Genomic DNA, 20,000 nt, shown 5'->3' on the forward strand with positions numbered 1-20,000 from the left:
AAAACTCACCTCCTCTTGCTGAGCGTTACTGAAAACCTTTAACCACTCTCACAGCTCGCCAGGATCACGGCTTATTCCCGCAGTCTACTACGTAGACTATGTCCATACACAGGTGTCAAACAACAAACCAGTGAGGACCAGACATCGAGGTCTGAGGAGAGGTCCGCATCGCTGTAAATTAATAATACCGTTCGTAAATCTCTTTTCCCCCTTTTTCTTTGGAAAGCCGAGGAAATGAGTCAAGGGCGAGGGGAACAATGCAACCTCTTATGAATAAATCACTCCCTCAATAACGGAGCCAGAAAAAGAACAACATTTTTTTTGTTCCAAAAAAAAGAGGAGGTGCACTTTGCAAGTTTTTTGTTGTTGTTGTTTTTTTGTGGGAGTGCTTGCTTGAGTTTGCACACCTCTACCCATGTCTACTGGCTCGAACAGCAAACTCCACACATTTCTGCCATGGCCAGGCTGATAAACGGCAGGCCTCCTTTCAAAGTGAACACTCAGCACTACGCTATAATTTGCCTTTTTTATTTATAGGACATCAATCTTAGCGGGAGGAGGAGGGCTGCGAGCAGAGAGCCTGGCGTCGCCGTGGCTCTGTGTCATGGGCTGTCCCCACGCACCTGTGCGTCACCGTGGCCCCGTGTCGCGGGCTGTCCCCACGCACCTGTGCGTCACCGTGGCCCCGTGTCGCGGGCTGTCCCCACGCACCTGTGCGTCACCGTGGCCCCGCGTCGCGGGCTGTCCCCACGCACCTGTGCGTCTCAGCAGCCTGCAGTCCTCGTGCCGGTTTAGATGTTTGGGCCGGGCCAGGTGAGGGATGACCCAGTCCCCAGCCACACCGCTTCAGAACCCAACAGTATTCACGAAGGTCTGATTATTTAACGCATGATTTTTTCGAAAATATTTGGAAAATAAATGTAATTGTGTGTGTCTTATGTTGTGCTGAAAGATTGAAGACACTGTGTTAGTAAAATGTTGATAGTGCATTTCAGCTAAAAGACTGCCTTGGGACTAGAGTGTGTGCAGATACTCTTTGGGCTTTCCCTCCGGAGGCCTGAGCCTCTGTAATGTTGTCGTTTACCTTACTCAAGTTGGAAATATAATATATTTCTAAATTATATATAAATATACCTAACCTGCTGAGTCAGTATTGTGGGTTTGGAACTCCAGTTGACACACTAAGAACCTAAGTGTCTCTGGGTTTTCTCTTTGTCAGCACAGCCCCTATATAAATACATCGATTTTGAGTAAATACAGTTTTATAACTATGATATGAAGAACAAAACACAGGTACTTTGTAGGCAAGTTAATAAATGTTTCCTGTACTACCTTTTTGAACAGTAACTTATATCTTCATGAGAAACTGACTTTTTTGAAAATTGGACAAAATCTCAAACAAATGTTGCCTATCAGCAGTAAGGGCAATAAATAGTCTCAGTGGGAAGGTAACCCAAAACATGCGTATTTCATCATCAGCAAATTCCAACAGATCTCGTGATCTGGGGTCTCGTGTAAGTGCGCTGCATGCTTCAGCACTACTGGTGAGCTCGAGCGAAATCATGTGTTTGCCAACCTGGCATGTTAGCACTTCCACACAACAACACACAGGACATGCTCACACATGCGTTCACACATACAAACATGGAAACGATCATACACCACACACATATGCCCAGTGGACACACAGTTCTCGCACGCAATTGCACACACACACACACACACACACACACACACACACACACACACACACTCGCACACACACAAACACTTAGAGGCTAACACGGCTAGCACAAGTAGTAGGAGATGACTCACATCCAGGCAATCTGCTTCAATATGCCATCAGCCTCCCCAGGGACTTCGGCCTCCATTGCCTCTCACCCAGATGTTTGCTGGCACTCTCATTTTTTTTTTGCTTCCCTCAGTGAAATGTTATGAAACTTGTCCGTGTTTGTGAGTGTGTATTTTTCACTCTCTTTCTCTCTCTGTGCTAGTTCTGTTTTTGTCACATGGGATGTAATAGCTGAACACCTTACTAAAATGAATAGATTTTAGAATACTATACAGTATATCTCTCTATAGAATACTATACATAGTATATATAGTAAATTAAACGCAGAAATAGACAAAATTACACACACACCTTCTTTCACATACACCACCAGTCCACACAAACACAGAGAGAACCTCCCTTTCCCAACATGTGAACTACTAGTGCTGTAAAGATCCCCTTCCTGTTATGGAACTGTATAGTTGTTTTAACAGCTGCACTAACACGTCTCACTTGGCCCGATGCATTCTTTACCAGGGATTACAGATATTACATAGGGAAAAATACTAGTGCTGTCAGTTTAACGCGTTATTAACGGCGTTAACGCAAACGCATTTTAACGCCGTTCATTTTTTTATCGCGAGATTAACGCGATTTAAAAAAAATATATTCTTTTTTTTTTTTTTTTTAGATTAACGCTCTTTTTGGCCTCGCAAACTGTGTAGTAGGCTAACGTTACAGTTTGAGTGAATGGTGAGCGCGATACGGCGAAATGGATGATAAAAAGCTTCTGAATGGAAAGTTTACTTTTAAAAGTTTTGTTGTGCAAAAGAAGCGAGCTTCACTGTTGTCTGAAAATGTCAACAGGCAGCTGGCTGAAAGCAAAGAAGTAGTAGGCTTACCTTTTATTGGTAACCTAACTGTTACGGTTAATTGTTTCTGAAATAAGAGGCCTGATTGCTATGTTCCCAGAAAACTTGAAACAAATTAAATATTAAGCCATGGTTTAACTGCACTATAGGCTCAGTCCTTGTTTACCTGAAATGTGCACTTTCTAATTTTATTTTGTACCGCCCTGTTTGGCAATGTTGGTTTTCAATAAAATAAAACATTTGCATAAAGCAAGCCAATCCACTTTTCCATGTTGATAAGGGCATTAAAATGAAAATAAAATGATGGAAAAATGAATAAATGAAGGGACATTTAGAATAGATAAAAATTTGCGATTAATCGCGATTAATTTTGAGTTAACTATGACATAAATGCGATTAATCGCGATTAAATATTTTAATCGTTTGACAGCACTAGAAAATACATAACAAAAATATCTCCCAAAATAGTATGCTGCAGATGGACTACAATGCAGAATCACTTAAGTTTCCAGCAGCATTGTTTCAGAAACAGAAAAAAATGCTACTCTTTGTTTCTGATAATTGGTTGTTTTCACAGTGCCAGGTAGTAATTGGCGGATATCCTTTCAACTACCTGCCAATTCAGAAAAGTGCTTAACCCCCAAGGACTCTGATTTGGTGAAGCCTATTCTATAGTATAGGGCTTACATCTGCAGAGTACAAACTGCTGAATGTGTGCATTTTTATTGTTGACTTGATTAATTACAACAAAACCAAAACGCCCCACTTCTCTCTTGACTGTCAGATGCCTGCTGTGTCAAACCCACTGTGTGATGGGGTCAGAACTGTGAGATCAACCAAACTCAGCTATGGTTCAAACATGGATTTCTTATATTGTGAGTGTTAACACCCCTAATACCCACACACATACAAACACAAACATTATGATAATTACCTCTTATTATTAAGAGTTTATGTACAGTAAATGGGAATGTTCTTGGGCATTAGCATTAGCTTCACAGTTTAACCCTTAAAGGACACAGGCCTGTCCATAAGGGCGATTGGGGCGACGCACTGCCTACGGGGAAAGGAATTGTTTTTTTTTCTGTCAGATTCTACCATTAGACCGTCTGATCTGCTTCTGATTGTTATTGTCCAATCAGGCAACAGTCAGGCAACAGTCAGGCAAATGGTCGTGCTTCAATGGCCCCTCCCCTTTTTAGGGCGATTTGGGGCGAAATGGAAATCGCCCCAGACCTCTCTCATTGACTCATGTTAAATCAATTTTTTTCACAAAACAGGGCTCTCAATGCATTCTCTATGGCTTCCGGGAGGGCTCGCCCCTCCATGCTTTCGTCATACGTAATAGGACGTATATGCGTATAAGAACGTCAAACGGCTTCGGTCAAGGCATATTCTGTCAAGATGGCTAACGTTCAGTGCAACAAAAGCTCTTTGAAATAAACTCTTTTTAAGTCGGTGTATTAATGAAGATAAATTGACAACAAAACAATTAGGACTTCCTAGACCAAATGTATCCATTCAACATGTTTCTACAAAGGGGGGAAAATCCTACATCATAGAATCGGAACGAAAGAAAATCGTGGCTAGCAGGCTGTGAAGTGGCTAACGCGGTCTGTATGTCTATATACCACTGTCACTTTTCATAGGTTTCACAGTGTGAATGTTCGCTTCTTGCACTAACACAGAGTTATTTCCTATGTGATGACTTATTTTGCCCTTGTAAGCCAATACTTTCAAGATCAGTCAATAAATATTGTTGGTTTTGACCTTCTTTATGTTGTTACTGGACATATCATGTGTCCTGTTAAGCTATGTTACATCGTACAACATTTGAGACATGTGGATAATGAAAAAGTGGGATCATTTAATGTGGAGCCACATCATGTTTGCTTATGAAGGCTCCTGGATGCAACTTTCTTCCATAGGTTTCCACCTGTAACTAGCTACTCTATGAAGCTAGAAGGGAAATCTTTATGTTGTGTGCTGTCATCTAGTGGACAAAAAGGTATTGTTGTATGAGTTAATCAGCTAACAACAAATTGATACAATTGTCTTGTTTAATGTACCTACTGAATGGGTCGCCTTAATCATTATTAAAAAAATTGCCCCCCCTGAGATTTTTTTCTCTGAAACAGTCCTGTCATTCTCACAGAAAAATGCTTTTGTCTGAAACAACTCAATCATAAAGGCATGATTCCCTTAATTATAAAATAACTTTGTGGGGTATTCCTCCTTCCTGGTGAACCTATAGTATAGGCAGCGCATCAACTCTCTCATTCCACTTTCCAGCAAGTTTTGGAACAGGGAGCCGGGGGTTATGGGAGAAGGGCCAGTGTCTCTGTATGGGTTGCGCCTGACGGCATTTGAGGGGAGAGGGGGCAGTGTGAGGTGGGACACCTGTGTCAGTGTGAGAGGGGACACCTGTGTCAGTGTGAGACGGGACACCTGTGTCAGTGTGAGGCGGGACACCTGTGTCAGTGTGGGACTCACCTGACGGCACGAATCAGAGTCTTCACAGCAGGGATCACCTCGTCCATGGTGACATCACAGTAGGGCTTATCTTCTGTGCTCTCCTCTCCTGTTGCCTCCACTGAGAAAGAGACAAAGAGAGAAAGAGAGAAAGAGAGAGAGAGAGAGAGAGAGAGAAAGAGAGAAAGAAAGAGAAAGAAAGAGAAAGAGAGAGATTAACATGAGAATATGATTACCATGAGAGAAAGAGAGAACCTACTATGAATAGGCAGTCAGATAAACATATTTGACTGTTTGTAAAGGAGTGAGCCATGGTGAGACGATAACAGGAACAGGAAGAGTAAGGGAGAAGTGTGTGTGCTGTGCACATGCATGTGTGTTAGGGTTTGCATGAGTGAGTGTACTTTGAAGGTGCTATATGCTAGTCTGGCTATCTGTTTTCTAGCGAGCCAATGATTTCATACTCCACACTCCAAGTAAATTGGGGGTACTGTATCTCTAGGTTTGTCCACCCCTACTTCTTCTCCATCGCAGAAGTAACCAAACAATTCGGCCAGGATGGTGGAGGCATGAAAAATGTCTACATTGAAAGATATCTATCTATATATGAAAATGTATATAAATATAATATGATACATCAGGTATTTAAGGTAAATATATCAAGTATGAAATATGATACAGCGAGTGTCTTTGTAAAACTCTGCTCTAGAAATGGTACCGCTCTGGAAAGGGTCACCAGCTATAAGTACCTAGGCATTTGGGTTGATGAGAAGCTTGATTTTAAAGAACATGTGAATCACCTCGTAAAAAAGCTAAGAACAAAATTGGGGTTTCTCTATAGAAATATGTGCTGCTTCACTTTCCTAGCCAGAAAACGCATTATTGAGTCTGTTTTTCAGTTTTAGACTATGGTGATGTTATTTATGGGAATGCATCCCAAAGCACACTGAAATCCCTGGATGCTGTATACCATTCTACTCTGCGTTTTATCACTGGAGACTGCTATGGCACACACCACTGTACTCTGTATAACAAGATTGGCTGGCCAGCCCTGTCTGAAAAACTGTCATGTTAACACTAAATTGGGGAAGACAGCTTTCTGTTATTAGGCACCCTACATTTAGAATGAGCTCCAAAAATCTTTAAGGTTGTGCACATTTATTTCATTAAGGGAATTATCGAATCTTATCTCCTTTACAACTGACTTCTCCTGCAGTGATTGTAACTGTTAGTTGACTTAACCATAGTATTTTATTGAATCTTTAAAATTGTTGTTTATGAACTTTCCCCTTGTATTCCTGTATTATTTTATATATATGCACATTTATTTATTTAATTGTTTTTTTACTTCAATGTATTAACTCTTCATTGTACCCTCGGCACCATTGTAAATGAGGGTCTTATTCCTCAATGTGTTTTCCGAGGCTTAAATAAATAAATTGCAATTCATGATGACTCAGGATACTGTACCTTACTAAGGTGGTGCTAAAATATTGCATAATTCGACCACAGGGGGCACTGTAATAAGTCAAAACAATGCTAAATAAAAAGGTTGTAAAAAGGTTCCTGTTTGAAAAAAAGAACCAACCCACATGAAATATTCCAAAATGTTTTGGTGTCTTAAATATTTTGAAATTAATAAATTGTCATAAAGGTCTGATGTATCAAATATGATACAAAAAAACATTATATATGTAATTGTTTTTTGCATTTTGTCAAAAGATCCTTTAACTTAATTTTTTTTAAAGATTTTCAGCCTAACATTGGATATGTCAGTCTTTACAAGGTTATATTACATGTATATATAAATATATATTATTCTATGTTTATATATAGTTTCAATACTGTTTTTATTTCCTAGTTTCACTTCATCCTTGCACATTCTCTCACTTCATGTGGCAGTCATATTACACACCGCTATGTGGTACATCTAGTTTATTCACGTTATTTTAGTTGTTTTTTTAATGTTGTAAAGTTGTTTTAATGTTTTAAAGTTTAATGTTCTTGCATATAGCACCTTTAAGGAATGCCGTGCACACCATATGCCATACCATCAACTGGAGGCCTTGGCTTTAGCCGTAGCGATGTGCGGAAGCGGGTGCGGTCATTGAAGCTCCAGCTCTTCTGCACCTTTCCCGGACTAGTTGCCTCGGCAACATTGTCTTGACTGGGCGAATGCCGATCAGTTCCAGGAGGCAAGGGTGAGGCCTTGTTCCGGATGGCTTGGGATGAACGGGAATTGTTCATCCTTATCCGGTCTCGAAATCCCATTTTACTACTGCCATCACAAGAGACACACAAGTGAGTGCATATTCCAAGAAGTTATGAGTAAATCATGCAAGACAGGTAATTTCACTGTCTCTCAGCTGAAGCACAAGCCAGTCAATGTTAACATAAATATATTACATCAAGTCATGCAATCTCATTATGTATAACTGGTCCTCCTTCTGCATACTTTGTCCACGTTTGAAAAACATACAAACATATATATTAGCCAAGGTTGACGACACACAACAGAATGGTTAGATAAACAGACAGACTGACTGGGTTTAATATGTTAAAGGGTTTCAGGGTTAAGGGTTTAATATGTTAAAAGACATATTCTTTTAGTTTCGGATGGTGGCGGACAGACAAAATGCAATCCGAAAAGGGGAAAAAAGAGTTAAACGCTCCATGAGATAATCTAAACTCTCCAAGCATCACACACCATGAATTACTTCTTGTGGTCCACGAAGAACATGGCTAAAATTTCACTGACAAAAGCACTTGGTGCTTGGGCCTGTGATGCCGATACGATCACGGCTGAGCAAACAAGGGAGATCTTATTCATCATGCCCCATGGTGTCCTGTGATATGCTCGGCATGTTCGGTCAGCAGTTTGTATAAATATTTTAAGAGCCGAGGGAAGCGCTTGCAGAAATAGCATTTCAACTTTCGCATTTTGGCTTGAAGCGCTCAGGTGGACTAGAAGGGGAGGGGGGAGAGAGTTGAATTAATCCTGTGCATGCCGCTAATATGCGTAAAAAAAAAAAAAGGTATTCTTCAGGAAGCTGTTCAGAGGTCCATGAAAGTCCTGGAAAATCCTAGAACTTCGAAACAGAAAAATCTAAATAAAAAACTTGTTTCCATCTGACCCGAATTGGGCAAATATGCATTCTCTAGGAAACTGACCACATGCAACACGGTCCAGAAACAAGTTCTCATCAGTTTTCCACAGCAAATGCATTAGGCAATACAAGAGATCATCAATGCACCCATTTACATTCTCTGAACGGCTCATCCATGCCACAGGCAAAGATACTATAACATGCTTCAGTGCAGGACAAGGTTTAACTATGCAGTCATCAGTCTAAGTAGCCTACTAAGACTATTAAGTAGTGCATCCTTTGAAGTAGGGATGCACCGATACCGATACCAGTATCGGTGCCGATACTTCCTTAAAATACTCGTACTCGTTTTTGAATTGCCGATACCAAGCACCGATACCACTCATCAGTATTTCACTGCATCAAACTGGCCGGGCTATGCTGACACAAAATGTGATTTATTGTCCTACCTGTCCTACCACTCTCTGCCAGACTAGTAAGTAGCTTATTTGCCGTCTTGTGTTGCATTTGCTTGATGTTTGACTGTGTTAGGAAAGTTTGTCATAGTGTCAAAGTATTTCAGTATACAGGTTTCGCTAAATTTAGCTGCTAGCATCTCGTTAGCGATTAGCAATTCCGCTGTGCTGCCTTAACGGCGATTTGGGCTCATTTTAAGATAAATGACGACGACAGGAGTAAGGCACAGTGTAAGATCTGCACTGCTACGGTGTCGAGGGGCGGAAAGGAAAGTACTTTGTTTAACACAAGCAATTTGATTAAACATCTAAAGACACACCATAGTGCTAAGTACACAGAGTTCACTGATGCTAGTGGCGCAAGACCGAAGCAACCAATCTTAACTGACGTCTTGCAAAAGAAAAAAACGCGCACACACAGAGAGAGAGAGGTAGAGAGAAAGACTGTGCCACATAGGTTAAGTGATTGTTTGTGTACTTGAGCAGGAGATTCTTCTGATCCTTTTGTAACTGAAATGTGCTCTTGTGCTAATCCAGTAATAGTTCTGTTCACTTTTTGTTAAGCAGACTGTGTTGTTAACTATGCAGCAAATTGAATTGCCTTACTTGGTTATATTTGCATTTAGTCTAATGTGATGATATTGTCTGTTTGAAGGCTTTTTTTGTGTGTTAAAACCAGAAAGCTCTGTTTATTTTTGGCTTGGGATAGCCTTCTGTTAATTTTGTACTATAGGCTTGACATAATCTGCAGAGGATAAAATAAAATCTGCCTCCAAATTAATTGCACTTTCATGGAGACCAAATCTAAGAAGTATCGGTATCGGTACTCGGTATCGGCAAGTACACAAATAAAAATACTCGTACTCGTATCGGTTTGTAAAAAAGTGGTATCGGTGCATCCCTACTTTGAAGGATGCAAAGTCTATTAAAGGACACTTGGTACACTGAATCTCCAGGCCATTTGTGGCCCATCCAGGCTGACATTCAGACCAAATAAACCATGAACTCCAAATGTTTCAGCATTTGCCATCCAACCTGAACTCATGGTGTATTTTTGACCCAAAGACGCAGGCAAAGTGAAAACTGCAAACCAGAGCTCCTGCTGCTGCTCTGCAAACAGGCAATGCTCTGAGCATCCAACAATGTCTTTGCTTCTCAGATTAGGCTTTAATTCATTATGTTGTTCATGCATTAAAGTAGCTTTCTAAACATTATTGAACCAGAGCAGAACATTGAGGTCCATTCACAGTGAATGGGGAATGTTCCAGATTAGAATATTCAAACCCAGAATGTCCACAAATTCTACACGTTTAGAATTTGGGAGCTTTTTGACAGGATAAGAGTTTCCTAATAAGGAAATATTATATTGCTCTGAACCAATAAGGTTGGGAGATTCCTGGATATTAACCAGGAGTGGTTTGGGGGTGCAGGGTTGGTGGGTTGCAAGTTGGAGAGCGTGCCCTGCTTGTGCAGCATCGCCGTTGGATACCTCTGCTTGCGGCCAGCGTGAATCCGGAAGATACCCCGCTTTTTAGAAACGAGCTGACTGAGGAGACACACAAGGCAGAGGAACAGGTGAAGGGGAGCAGTGGAGCCAGAGAGTGGAGGAGGAGACGGGAGAGGCATGAGGTGTGAGGGGGGCGGGGGGGGGGGGGGGGATTGGGGAGTTCCGCCTGATGGGAGTTCAAGACTTCTTCTCTAGATTTGAACAACTGATCCAGGAACAGATGCCATTTTGCTAGTGCTAGTTAACACTGTGGCAAGGCCAGTCATGGTAACTGTGTCCTGATCGATTGATCAACTGATCAACTTATCAATTGTTAAGAGGAGGGTTGAGACAGATATAGAGTGGGGAAAGAGGGAAATGCAGAGGCATGGAAACAGGGAAGAAGTGTCTTGTGAGAGGCAAGCAGGTCAGGTCAGGTCAGTGGACAATGAGCATGCCTCGGTTCCCCAGCACATGAACCCATGGGACTGTCTCTCTGATCCGTGGATCCTCCGCCTAAGTTAGGATGTCACATGCCTACATGTAGTCAATCTGTTCTCTACACTTTAGTCAATACCAACATCAGTCCATAGATCTAAGCTTCCTTCATCCAGGAAAAAGAAAACCAAACAAGACGTGCAAACGCCACACAAAATAAACTTTGATGAAAATGCCCATCAACCATATAAGCCAGCATCTGGCCACAGAGCACCAACACACCTGCATGTGACGTCAGCGTTCCTGAATGTGACAAGATGATAAGGATGGATGGATGGAAGGGTGGATGATTGGAGATGTAGATGGAAACATTAAAGTTGGAGAAAAGGGAGAGGAGGGATGGACAGACAGAGAGAGAAGGAAGAGAGTGCATGTCATGAGTGATAGTGATGAACAAAGGTGAAAAGAGATGGCAGACAAGCAGACCAAACACACAAGGAGACTTTCGCTCGCTCTCTCTCTCTCTCACACATACACACACACACACATAGACACACACACATAGACACACACACACACATTCACATTTCTCCCATTCAATCTCTCTAATTTTGTTTTCTCTCTCTCTCTATCTCTCTCTCTCTCTCTCACACACAAACACACACACACACACACACACACACACAAACACAAACACATTCACATTCACAAACACACACAAACACACACAAACACAAACACACACAAACACATTCACATTCACATTCACATTCACATTCACACACAAACACATTAAGAGCAGTGTTAGTAAAATGGGTTACACCACAAAGCACTGCACACACCCACACACAACCAGAAGCCAAGACTCTCGTGCCACGTGATAAGAGGTTCCCTAACTGTCTTTCCACACACAATTGATGAGGGTTTATTCCTGTAGCCAGTTCCTCTAGGTAAACACAATTTGATGAATGTAAAAACAATATAGCCATGTTCTAAAATCTGCTTTCATGTGCAGTGTGCTGCTCACACAAACAGCTGATCAGGCAGATCTTTGGTCACTCTTCATTATGACAACATCCTCAAGATTCGCACCCCTGCTTACTTCTTTTTCTATCAATATGGACAAAAGTTTTGTGTGTCTCTGTGTATGTAAGTATGCAGTGTGTAAAACTTTCAGTATATATTGTCTTAGTGTGTAGGTGCAGATTGTGTGTAGTACTCATGGTGTCTGAAATTGTATGTGTGTTAATGTGTGTGTGAGTGTGTGTGTGTGTGTGTGTGTGTGTGTGTGTGTGTGTGTGTGTGTGTGTGTGTGGTTGTACATGTGAATGTGTGTGTGTGTATCTCTGGTTGTACATGTGAATGTGTGTGTGTGTGTATCTCTGTGTGTGTGTGCCTGTGTCAGGGGTCCTGTAGAGTTGGAGTGCGGCAGCAGCAGTGGCGTGCGTACCTGTCCCCTGACAGATAGGGGGAGCTGTAGGGCCGGAGGCCGGACAGCAGCGTGTGGTATGAGTTGAGCAGAACCTTCTTGGTGCTACGCTGCCTCTGAAGGTGACTGAACAGGAGCGTCAGCTCCCTGAGCCACAAACAAACAAACAAAAACAAACAACCCACGCAAACAAAATAAGGGAAAAAAATAAATGACAACAAATCAAGAAAAATTAAAGTCAAAACAAATACATCAGCAGGTTTTTTTTTGGAAAGATGGGGATTTTGCTCAGTAATTGGCTGGTTTGATTCAAGTAATTTAATGTGCTTTTTGGGAAATGTCAAAAGACACCAATCATCACAGATTTTTTTTGCTATATTGATGTTTGAACTATTTTATTTGTTCTGTTTTGAAATATGTCTCTGTAGTAGTGCAACTGAAATTATTTGACAGTATTCATCCCCATCTGTACAAAATAAATCATAATTAGTCAAATAAAGGCTTCAAACTTTGCAAAAATAGAAGAATGTTGACTAGACTAAATAACCAAATAAACTAAATAAGCTTGCAAGCTTATTATCAATTATCAATGCAAGATAATTACATGTTGATGAATTGAGTTGGTCTGTGTGTGGGTGTGTGTGTGTCCATGAGTGTGTCCATCTTTGTTTGAGTGTGTGTGTGTGTGTGTGTGTGTGTGTGTGTGTTTGAGTGTGTGCCCATGAGTGTGCCCATGAATGTGTGTGTTTGAGTCGGTACATCTGTGTGTGTGTGTGTCTGTGTGTGTGTGTGTGTGTGTGTGTGTGTGTGTGTGTGTGTGTGTGTGTGTGTGAGCGTGTAACACTAAAAAAGCCTCCTAAAATCCAAAGATCTGTAGACATAGGTTATATGGCAACACACCACGATGCAAAGGGCAAACACTCTCTATTGACAATATGTCCGGAAAACATCAACATAATCTGTCACTTCCAATACTACACATCTCTCCCCTGAGTAGACATGAATTGATGGGGGAAGCAATGACTTGGGCAGGTGGCACATGGCAGCATGGATCCGTCCAGGGATGGGGCTCACTGGCTGGGCTACGTACCTGAACGAGGGCAGCATGCTGTCGTAGAAGTACCAGGTGGCTGTGAGGTACGAACGCTGGGCGTCTGTGGAGTACAGACGCCATGCAGCCTGGCAGGGAGGGAAGAAGACACGCACGCACGCACGCATGCACACACACACACACACACACACACACACACACACACACACACACACACACACACACACACACACATATATACAATTACAATTAAACACACTTCTCTGTGATCTGGAAAAGAATGATCTCTTTGTGTCTCACAGTGTTTAGATATCAGCATATACTATACTATCATATAGTATCAGCAAGCAGAAATGTAAGCAAAGCCACTCAGAAAAGTTCCCATGATGCAGCACCAGATGTCTTGTGCTTATACAGGAACCCTTAGGCTCTACATCAGGGGTGGGCAATTCATTTCCCCAAGGGGCCACATGAGATAGTGGGACTGTTGTGGAGGGCCGGACCAATAGGCTGAACTCAATTCTGCTCAATATAAGTTGTATCTCTTTATAAAAAAACATTAAATTGTATGGTTTTGATTAACTGCTACTGGTAAGAGTAGATGTTGCATTTAGGCTATCAAAAAAAATTGGTGCAGGCATAGTAAAAACGGCAACATTATTTAATCAACATTTAATCAACATTCACCAAAACGATTTTGAAAATGAGCATGTTTTTGCAGTATTAAAGGCAGGGGCGTCGTTAGGCCTATTTTAGGGGGGCTGCAGCAATAATTTCAGTTATTCAGCCCCCCCAAATTATTTGGCATTATTGGCATATATATATTTATTTTTTATTTTGGTGATGTCATTAAATTAAACAATTGTTTCTCACATGGACAAGTTATTTATAACTCTAACATGTTACATAGGTGCGTGCGTTCTGGTTTGTATGTTTTCTCCCCCTTCAAATTACAATCCAATAGCCTATCATCATACTTAACGATATAAACCCCGGGATCTTGCGGAGACTGCTGCGCTGGCTTTCTCACTCTGCCAAGTAACGTCTCTTCAACGACAGCCAGGATTATAGCCAAGGAGTTTAGCTCAAAGTAAATGATGCAAGGAGTGAAATTGTAAGTACGGGTAGTTACAGAATGTGGCTATCTGTAGTTGTTAACGATTGTTACCTGCTTAAATGTAGGTTTACTTGAGGTAAATTAAGGGAATATTGTAGCGGGCTAAGTTAACACTAAGCTAGCTAGCTAGCTAATTTGTTAGAAACTGTCTCCAGTGAGCAAGAGTGTGAACGGGCGAATTCAAAATACAAGAAATAACTATCGACATCTGTCTATTCTTTGCATTAATATATCTCTCTAGTATTTCGAAACAATAATTTCAGTCCCTATAGAATGTTGTTGTTTATAATCAATTAATGCTAGTGAATTCTAGTTTGACTTGATTTTAGTGAATGCATTGGGTGCCTTCCATTTCAGCCCATCATACAATATTTATCATTTGATAATTAAGATGTTCTTGAAACGTGTTTTTTAAATTTTGTTATTCATGTTTTTTTTTCCCATTGAATGGTATTTGACACTGAACTAGTTCATCTTTATCTCAGTGATAGTGTCCAAATGAGCATAAAATATCACTGGTATGTAAAAACTACAGGGACAACAAAATAGATGTAAATGTTGATCAAAATCGTATTCCCTTCTGCTCATAATAAAACAAGTAAACAACTCAAGAATTAGTATTTGGGAGCGGATAGGAAAGCAAGTTTATCCGTCTTTCCTTTACAAGCAGGACAATTATTTCTCTCTTTATTTGAGAAAAGTTCACATTTGTGTTGTCAAATTTCACTATGACCTTGAAATTCTGTCTCTTGTGTTATCATATACTGAATGCAAGCAAAACAACAGAGCAAAATCACACTCTTTCTGATTGAAACAATCTATGAACTGTCTGAAACAATGGATATCCGCGGCCCCAAATGGGCCCCAAAAAATAATTGCTGCGCGCTCTGCGCACAAACAAGCCACTCCCCTTGGGGCTAAGCCCCCCCTTTCTTTTAATCCTAGAAACGCCCCTGATTAAAGGTGTTCCCAGACGATCAATACACATGGCACACACACACACACACGAGAGCAAGCTTGCAATGCAATAGTATAAGTATAGAAATTAATAGTAATATCAATTTTTATCAGCGCAATTGGTCGCAGGCACGCCCACACGCACGAATGTAGGTCTACGGAAATACAAAAATATCCCGCTTATTATACGGTTACTTGCCAAAACAATAGAAGACATTTCTCCAAAATACCTCTTTTTAATGATTTTGTTGCTGTTTAGTTCTTCACGCAAATGCGAAGCAACCCACCTTCTGACTTCAAGTTTCATTGACTTTCAGTTACGTTAAATGACCGGACTACTTGCGTTGCGGAATGATATGAAAGATGTGAATTAGTAGCACAAAACCTGTTGCCAATGACAGCAGTCATACATTTTTCGCAGCAGTGAATATAAAGAAATTACAGACCTGCGAACGTTGGGATGGCCCATTCAAATCAAAGGAACTTTTTGGAACATTCTGAAGAGCCGTATAATAAATACAGGTATTTACTAGTGCTGTCAAACGATTAAAATATTTAATCGCGATTAATCGCATTTATGTCATAGTTAACTCAAAATTAATCGCGATTAATCGCAAATTTTTATCTATTCTAAATGTCCCTTCATTTATTCATTTTTTCCATCATTTTATTTTTATTTTAATGCCCTTATCAACATGGAAAAGTGGATTGGCTTGCTTTATGCAAATGTTTTATTTTATTGAAAACCAACATTGCCAAACAGGGCGGTACAAAATAAAATTAGAAAGTGCACATTTCAGGTAAACAAGGACTGAGCCTATAGTGCAGTTAAACCATGGCTTAATATTTAATTTGTTTCAAGTTTTCTGGGAACATAGCAATCAGGCCTCTTATTTCAGAAACAATTAACCGTAACAGTTAGGTTACCAATAAAAGGTAAGCCTACTACTTCTTTGCTTTCAGCCAGCTGCCTGTTGACATTTTCAGACAACAGTGAAGCTCGCTTCTTTTGCACAACAAAACTTTTAAAAGTAAACTTTCCATTCAGAAGCTTTTTATCATCCATTTCGCCGTATCGCGCTCACCATTCACTCAAACTGTAACGTTAGCCTACTACACAGTTTGCGAGGCCAAAAAGAGCGTTAATCTAAAAAAAAAAAAAAAAAAAAAAAAAAGAATATATTTTTTTTAAATCGCGTTAATCTCGCGATAAAAAAATTAACGGCGTTAAAATGCGTTTGCGTTAACGCCGTTAATAACGCGTTAAACTGACAGCACTAGTATTTACGTTTGATTCCTAATTTACAATTGACCTCCGCGGGCCGCACAGGAACAGCCAACGGGCCGCACTTTGCCCAGGTCTGCTCTACATCAAACCCTCCACCTTAAAGAACCGCCGGGTTCTGGACCCTGCCTGAATAAGACATATTGCACCAGCATTTAGACATAAGGGCGTTACCTGTATGAGGTTGGCTGCAGGTGTGCGTCTCTTCTCAAAGTGCTTCTGTCTGTGCTGTTCCTGTACCTTCAGGGCAAATCCTGACCCCAGGATCCCCTAGGAGGAACCGGCACAACACAATGAGCTCAACTATGATTGGTGATGTGGCAAAAGTGATGGAGACGAGGGCCCATGGGAAGCAGACTCACAGCAGGCAGAGCGAAGAAGGACACCCCGAGAAGAGCAAAAGCAGCTGCGAGCAGGCGTCCCTGCCAGGTGTGGGGGGTCTTATCGCCGTAACCGATGGTGGTGAGGGTGATCTGTAGGAGCAGAACAGACACAGACACAGACACAGACACAACAAAGCCTTTAATAAGCCTTATAATAAACATTAAACAATATTATTATATTTATTAATAAACAAGCCTTTAATTTTAAGGCTAAAAGCCAACAGATGAATTTCACTGTACTGTGTGACCCAGAACAGAACTGAATTTGTGTAATCTCCAAAAATAACATGACCTCATTTCTTCATCAAGGTGTCACATTTAGATTTTATGTCACACAACAGAATGAGTTTTGCGACTGTTATTCCACCAAAACAGAAACTATGCCTCATTTACAGAGCAGTGAGTAGTGTAGTACTACACCGTGAGGTCTACACAGCGAAGCTCTAACTAGTTTATTTGTGTGCCACTCACCTGACACCAAACCTCACCCTAAACTGCAATCATGGCACCTCAGGAAGGACAAAACTGTCAGGTCAGCTACAGAGGGTTAAAAGCCAAGGCTGACAGCTACATCAATAGAAAGCCTCTTGATGGCTGAGGGCTTTGTGTTACACGACTCCTGATTAGCTAGCCGGCATGGCTAAAAGCGGTGTACCCAGCGGTGTATGGAACCTTGGGATAAGTCTTTGTGGGTATGTGATGCATTTGTCCCGTGTCTAAACCGGAGTGATGCTACCCAGCGGTGTATGGAGCCTTGGGATAAGTCTTTGCTGGTATGCGTGTGTGTGTGTGTGTGTGTGTGTGTGTGTGTGGTGTTTGTTTATGGAGTCTTTGCTGGTACTGACCGTTCCCCACCAGAGGGAGTCTGCATAGGTGGAGAAGTCGTCATTGACGTCTTTCTCTGCTAAGTAGACCAGGAAGGAGGCAAAGATCAACACCAGGAAACCGATATACCAGGCAGTAATCAGCTCCTGAGGAGGAGGGAGAGAGAGAAAGAGAGAGAGAGAGAAGAGAGAGAGATGGAAGGACAGCCAGAGAGGGAGGGAGGTAGAGAGACAGTGGATCAGGCAATAGTCCATGACTGAGGGTTTGGCAGCGATGCAGCTGTATAATTAAACTAGCCAGTGGTGATTTTGTGGGTTTTTCTTTTCAGTTGCTTTACGCTGGATGTTATGACACACATTTGATCTGTGTGTCTGCCAAACTCCTTCAGGACTCAGACAGGATAGAGGACACAGGCTCTATTCTCCACACACACGCACACACAGACACACACACACACACACACACACACACACACACACACACACACACACACACACACACACAGGATAGAGGACACACAGGCTCTATTCTCCCCTGGGATGACTGATAGAGACCTCTTAGCCCGGAGCCCAACTGATCAAAAATCCATTCAGTCACTGTCACTCCAATGGGAACAACCAAGCAGGCATGGCACACAAAATGTGTGTGTGTGTGCATGTGTGTGTGTGTGAGTGTGTGTGCGTTACATCATTTAACAAAAGTCCCTAACTGAGAGAAATTGTTTCTCTTCAGAAAAAGAAAGTACTGATCGAACAGGCGTGTCTGTGTGCGTGCGTGTGTGTCTGTGTGTATGTGACTGAGCGTGTGTGTCTGTGCATGTGTGTCTGTGCATGTGTTTGTGTGTCTGTGTGCGTGTATATGTGTTGGTACGTGTGTGTGTGTGTCTGTGGTGTGTGTCTGTGCGTGTCTGAGTGCGCGTGTGTGTGCGTGTGTGTGTCTGTGTGTGCGTGTGTGTGTGTGTCTGTGTGTGCGTGTGTGTGTGTGTGTCTGTATGCGTGTGTGTGTGCGTTGTGTGTGTGTGTGTGCGGTGTGTGTGTGTCTGTGTGTGTGTGTGTGTGTGTGTGTGCATGTGTGTGTGTGTGTGTGTTGTGTGTGTGTGTCTGTGTGTGCCTGTGCGTGTGTTTGTGGTGTGTGTGTGTGTGTGTGTGTGTCTGTGCACCTTGCTGTGTGCATAGACGACGGAGCCCAGTAGTTTCCAGGTGCCCCCCCGGCGGTCCATGCGCACCATGCGCAGGATCTGCAGGAAGCGCATGCTCCTCAGGGCCGACGTGGCAAAGATGTTACCCTGCGTTCCTGCAGCAATCACCGCCATCGACGCCACAAACACTATGAAGTCTGCGGACAAAGCACACAGAGTACACACTACATACAGAGTACATGCTACATTCAGGTATATACTCCAGTGTGTACAGTGGTGACAGTGGTTCAGGAGGTAGAGGACTAGTTTAACAATCGGAAAGGTTGCTAGTTCAGTCCCGACTCATCCTCACCAAGTGTCGAAGTGTCCTTGAGCAAGACACTGAACCCCCAACCGCTCCCGATGCGCAGGTTGGCAACTTAGATAGTAGCCTCTGCCATCGGTGTATGAATGGGTAGATGTGTGAGGTAAGTGCTTAGTGTGCTCTATGAGTAAAAAAGCGCTATATAAATGCAGTCCATTTACAGGGCCACTGTTCACACTGAGCACATACTTGGTATATGGATATGACTGAATATGCCCTTACTATGCAGATTTAGGATAAATTCGGAAGATACTCAAGTATACACAAACATACTGAGTTTATAATACAATCACAGAGTATGGATACTAATAACATAGCTAGGAAGCATATTGTACATTATAAATTCCACACAGAACACAAATATTCCACATACAGAGCATGCGAGTAAGTGAGTAAAACAGAGAGAGAGAGAGAAGAGAGCCAGAGAGAGTGAAAATAAGTAAGATGATGTAAATAAACATCATCACGAGAAGTCTAAACAGTGGAGGAGTAAATGGGGAAATGATGAATTGCCTGCAGACATACGGTCACACCTCACACCTACACTCTGTCTGCCTGTAGATCTTTTAAACTAACAAACACATACACACACACACACACACGTGCACACACAAACAAACACACACACACACACACACACACACGCACATACACACATACACACACATACACACACACACAGAGAGACACTTACCTATGACACAGAAGGGCTTCCTGGCAAACCTCAGCCTGCCCCGCCACCCTCGGTAGCGACAGCAGCATCCTGCCGCCCACACCCTGGCGAAGTACTCCAGCCCAAACACCACGATCATCACAAACTCCTGCACACAAACACACAAACACACAAACA

The 20,000-nt window shown here is 41.9% G+C and overlaps 1 protein-coding gene across 1 annotated transcript in view; it reads right to left on the reverse strand.

Annotated features, from left to right (window-relative positions):
• LOC105904915 (potassium voltage-gated channel subfamily KQT member 4) overlaps positions 1-20,000 on the reverse strand; it is a 72,075-nt gene that overhangs the window by 10,852 nt on the left and 41,223 nt on the right. The window contains exons 3-11 of the mRNA XM_031585976.2: positions 19,845-19,971; positions 18,808-18,983; positions 17,669-17,794; positions 16,803-16,913; positions 16,615-16,710; positions 13,121-13,209; positions 12,052-12,177; positions 7,167-7,393; positions 5,137-5,236 (exon numbers count right to left, since the gene is read on the reverse strand). Coding sequence (XP_031441836.1) covers positions 5,137-5,236; positions 7,167-7,393; positions 12,052-12,177; positions 13,121-13,209; positions 16,615-16,710; positions 16,803-16,913; positions 17,669-17,794; positions 18,808-18,983; positions 19,845-19,971 — 1,178 coding nt within the window. The remainder of the gene's footprint in view (positions 1-5,136; positions 5,237-7,166; positions 7,394-12,051; positions 12,178-13,120; positions 13,210-16,614; positions 16,711-16,802; positions 16,914-17,668; positions 17,795-18,807; positions 18,984-19,844; positions 19,972-20,000) is intronic.

This window comes from Clupea harengus, chromosome 19 (assembly GCF_900700415.2).
Source record: "Clupea harengus chromosome 19, Ch_v2.0.2, whole genome shotgun sequence".
NCBI classification, from domain to species: Eukaryota; Metazoa; Chordata; class Actinopteri; order Clupeiformes; family Clupeidae; genus Clupea; species Clupea harengus.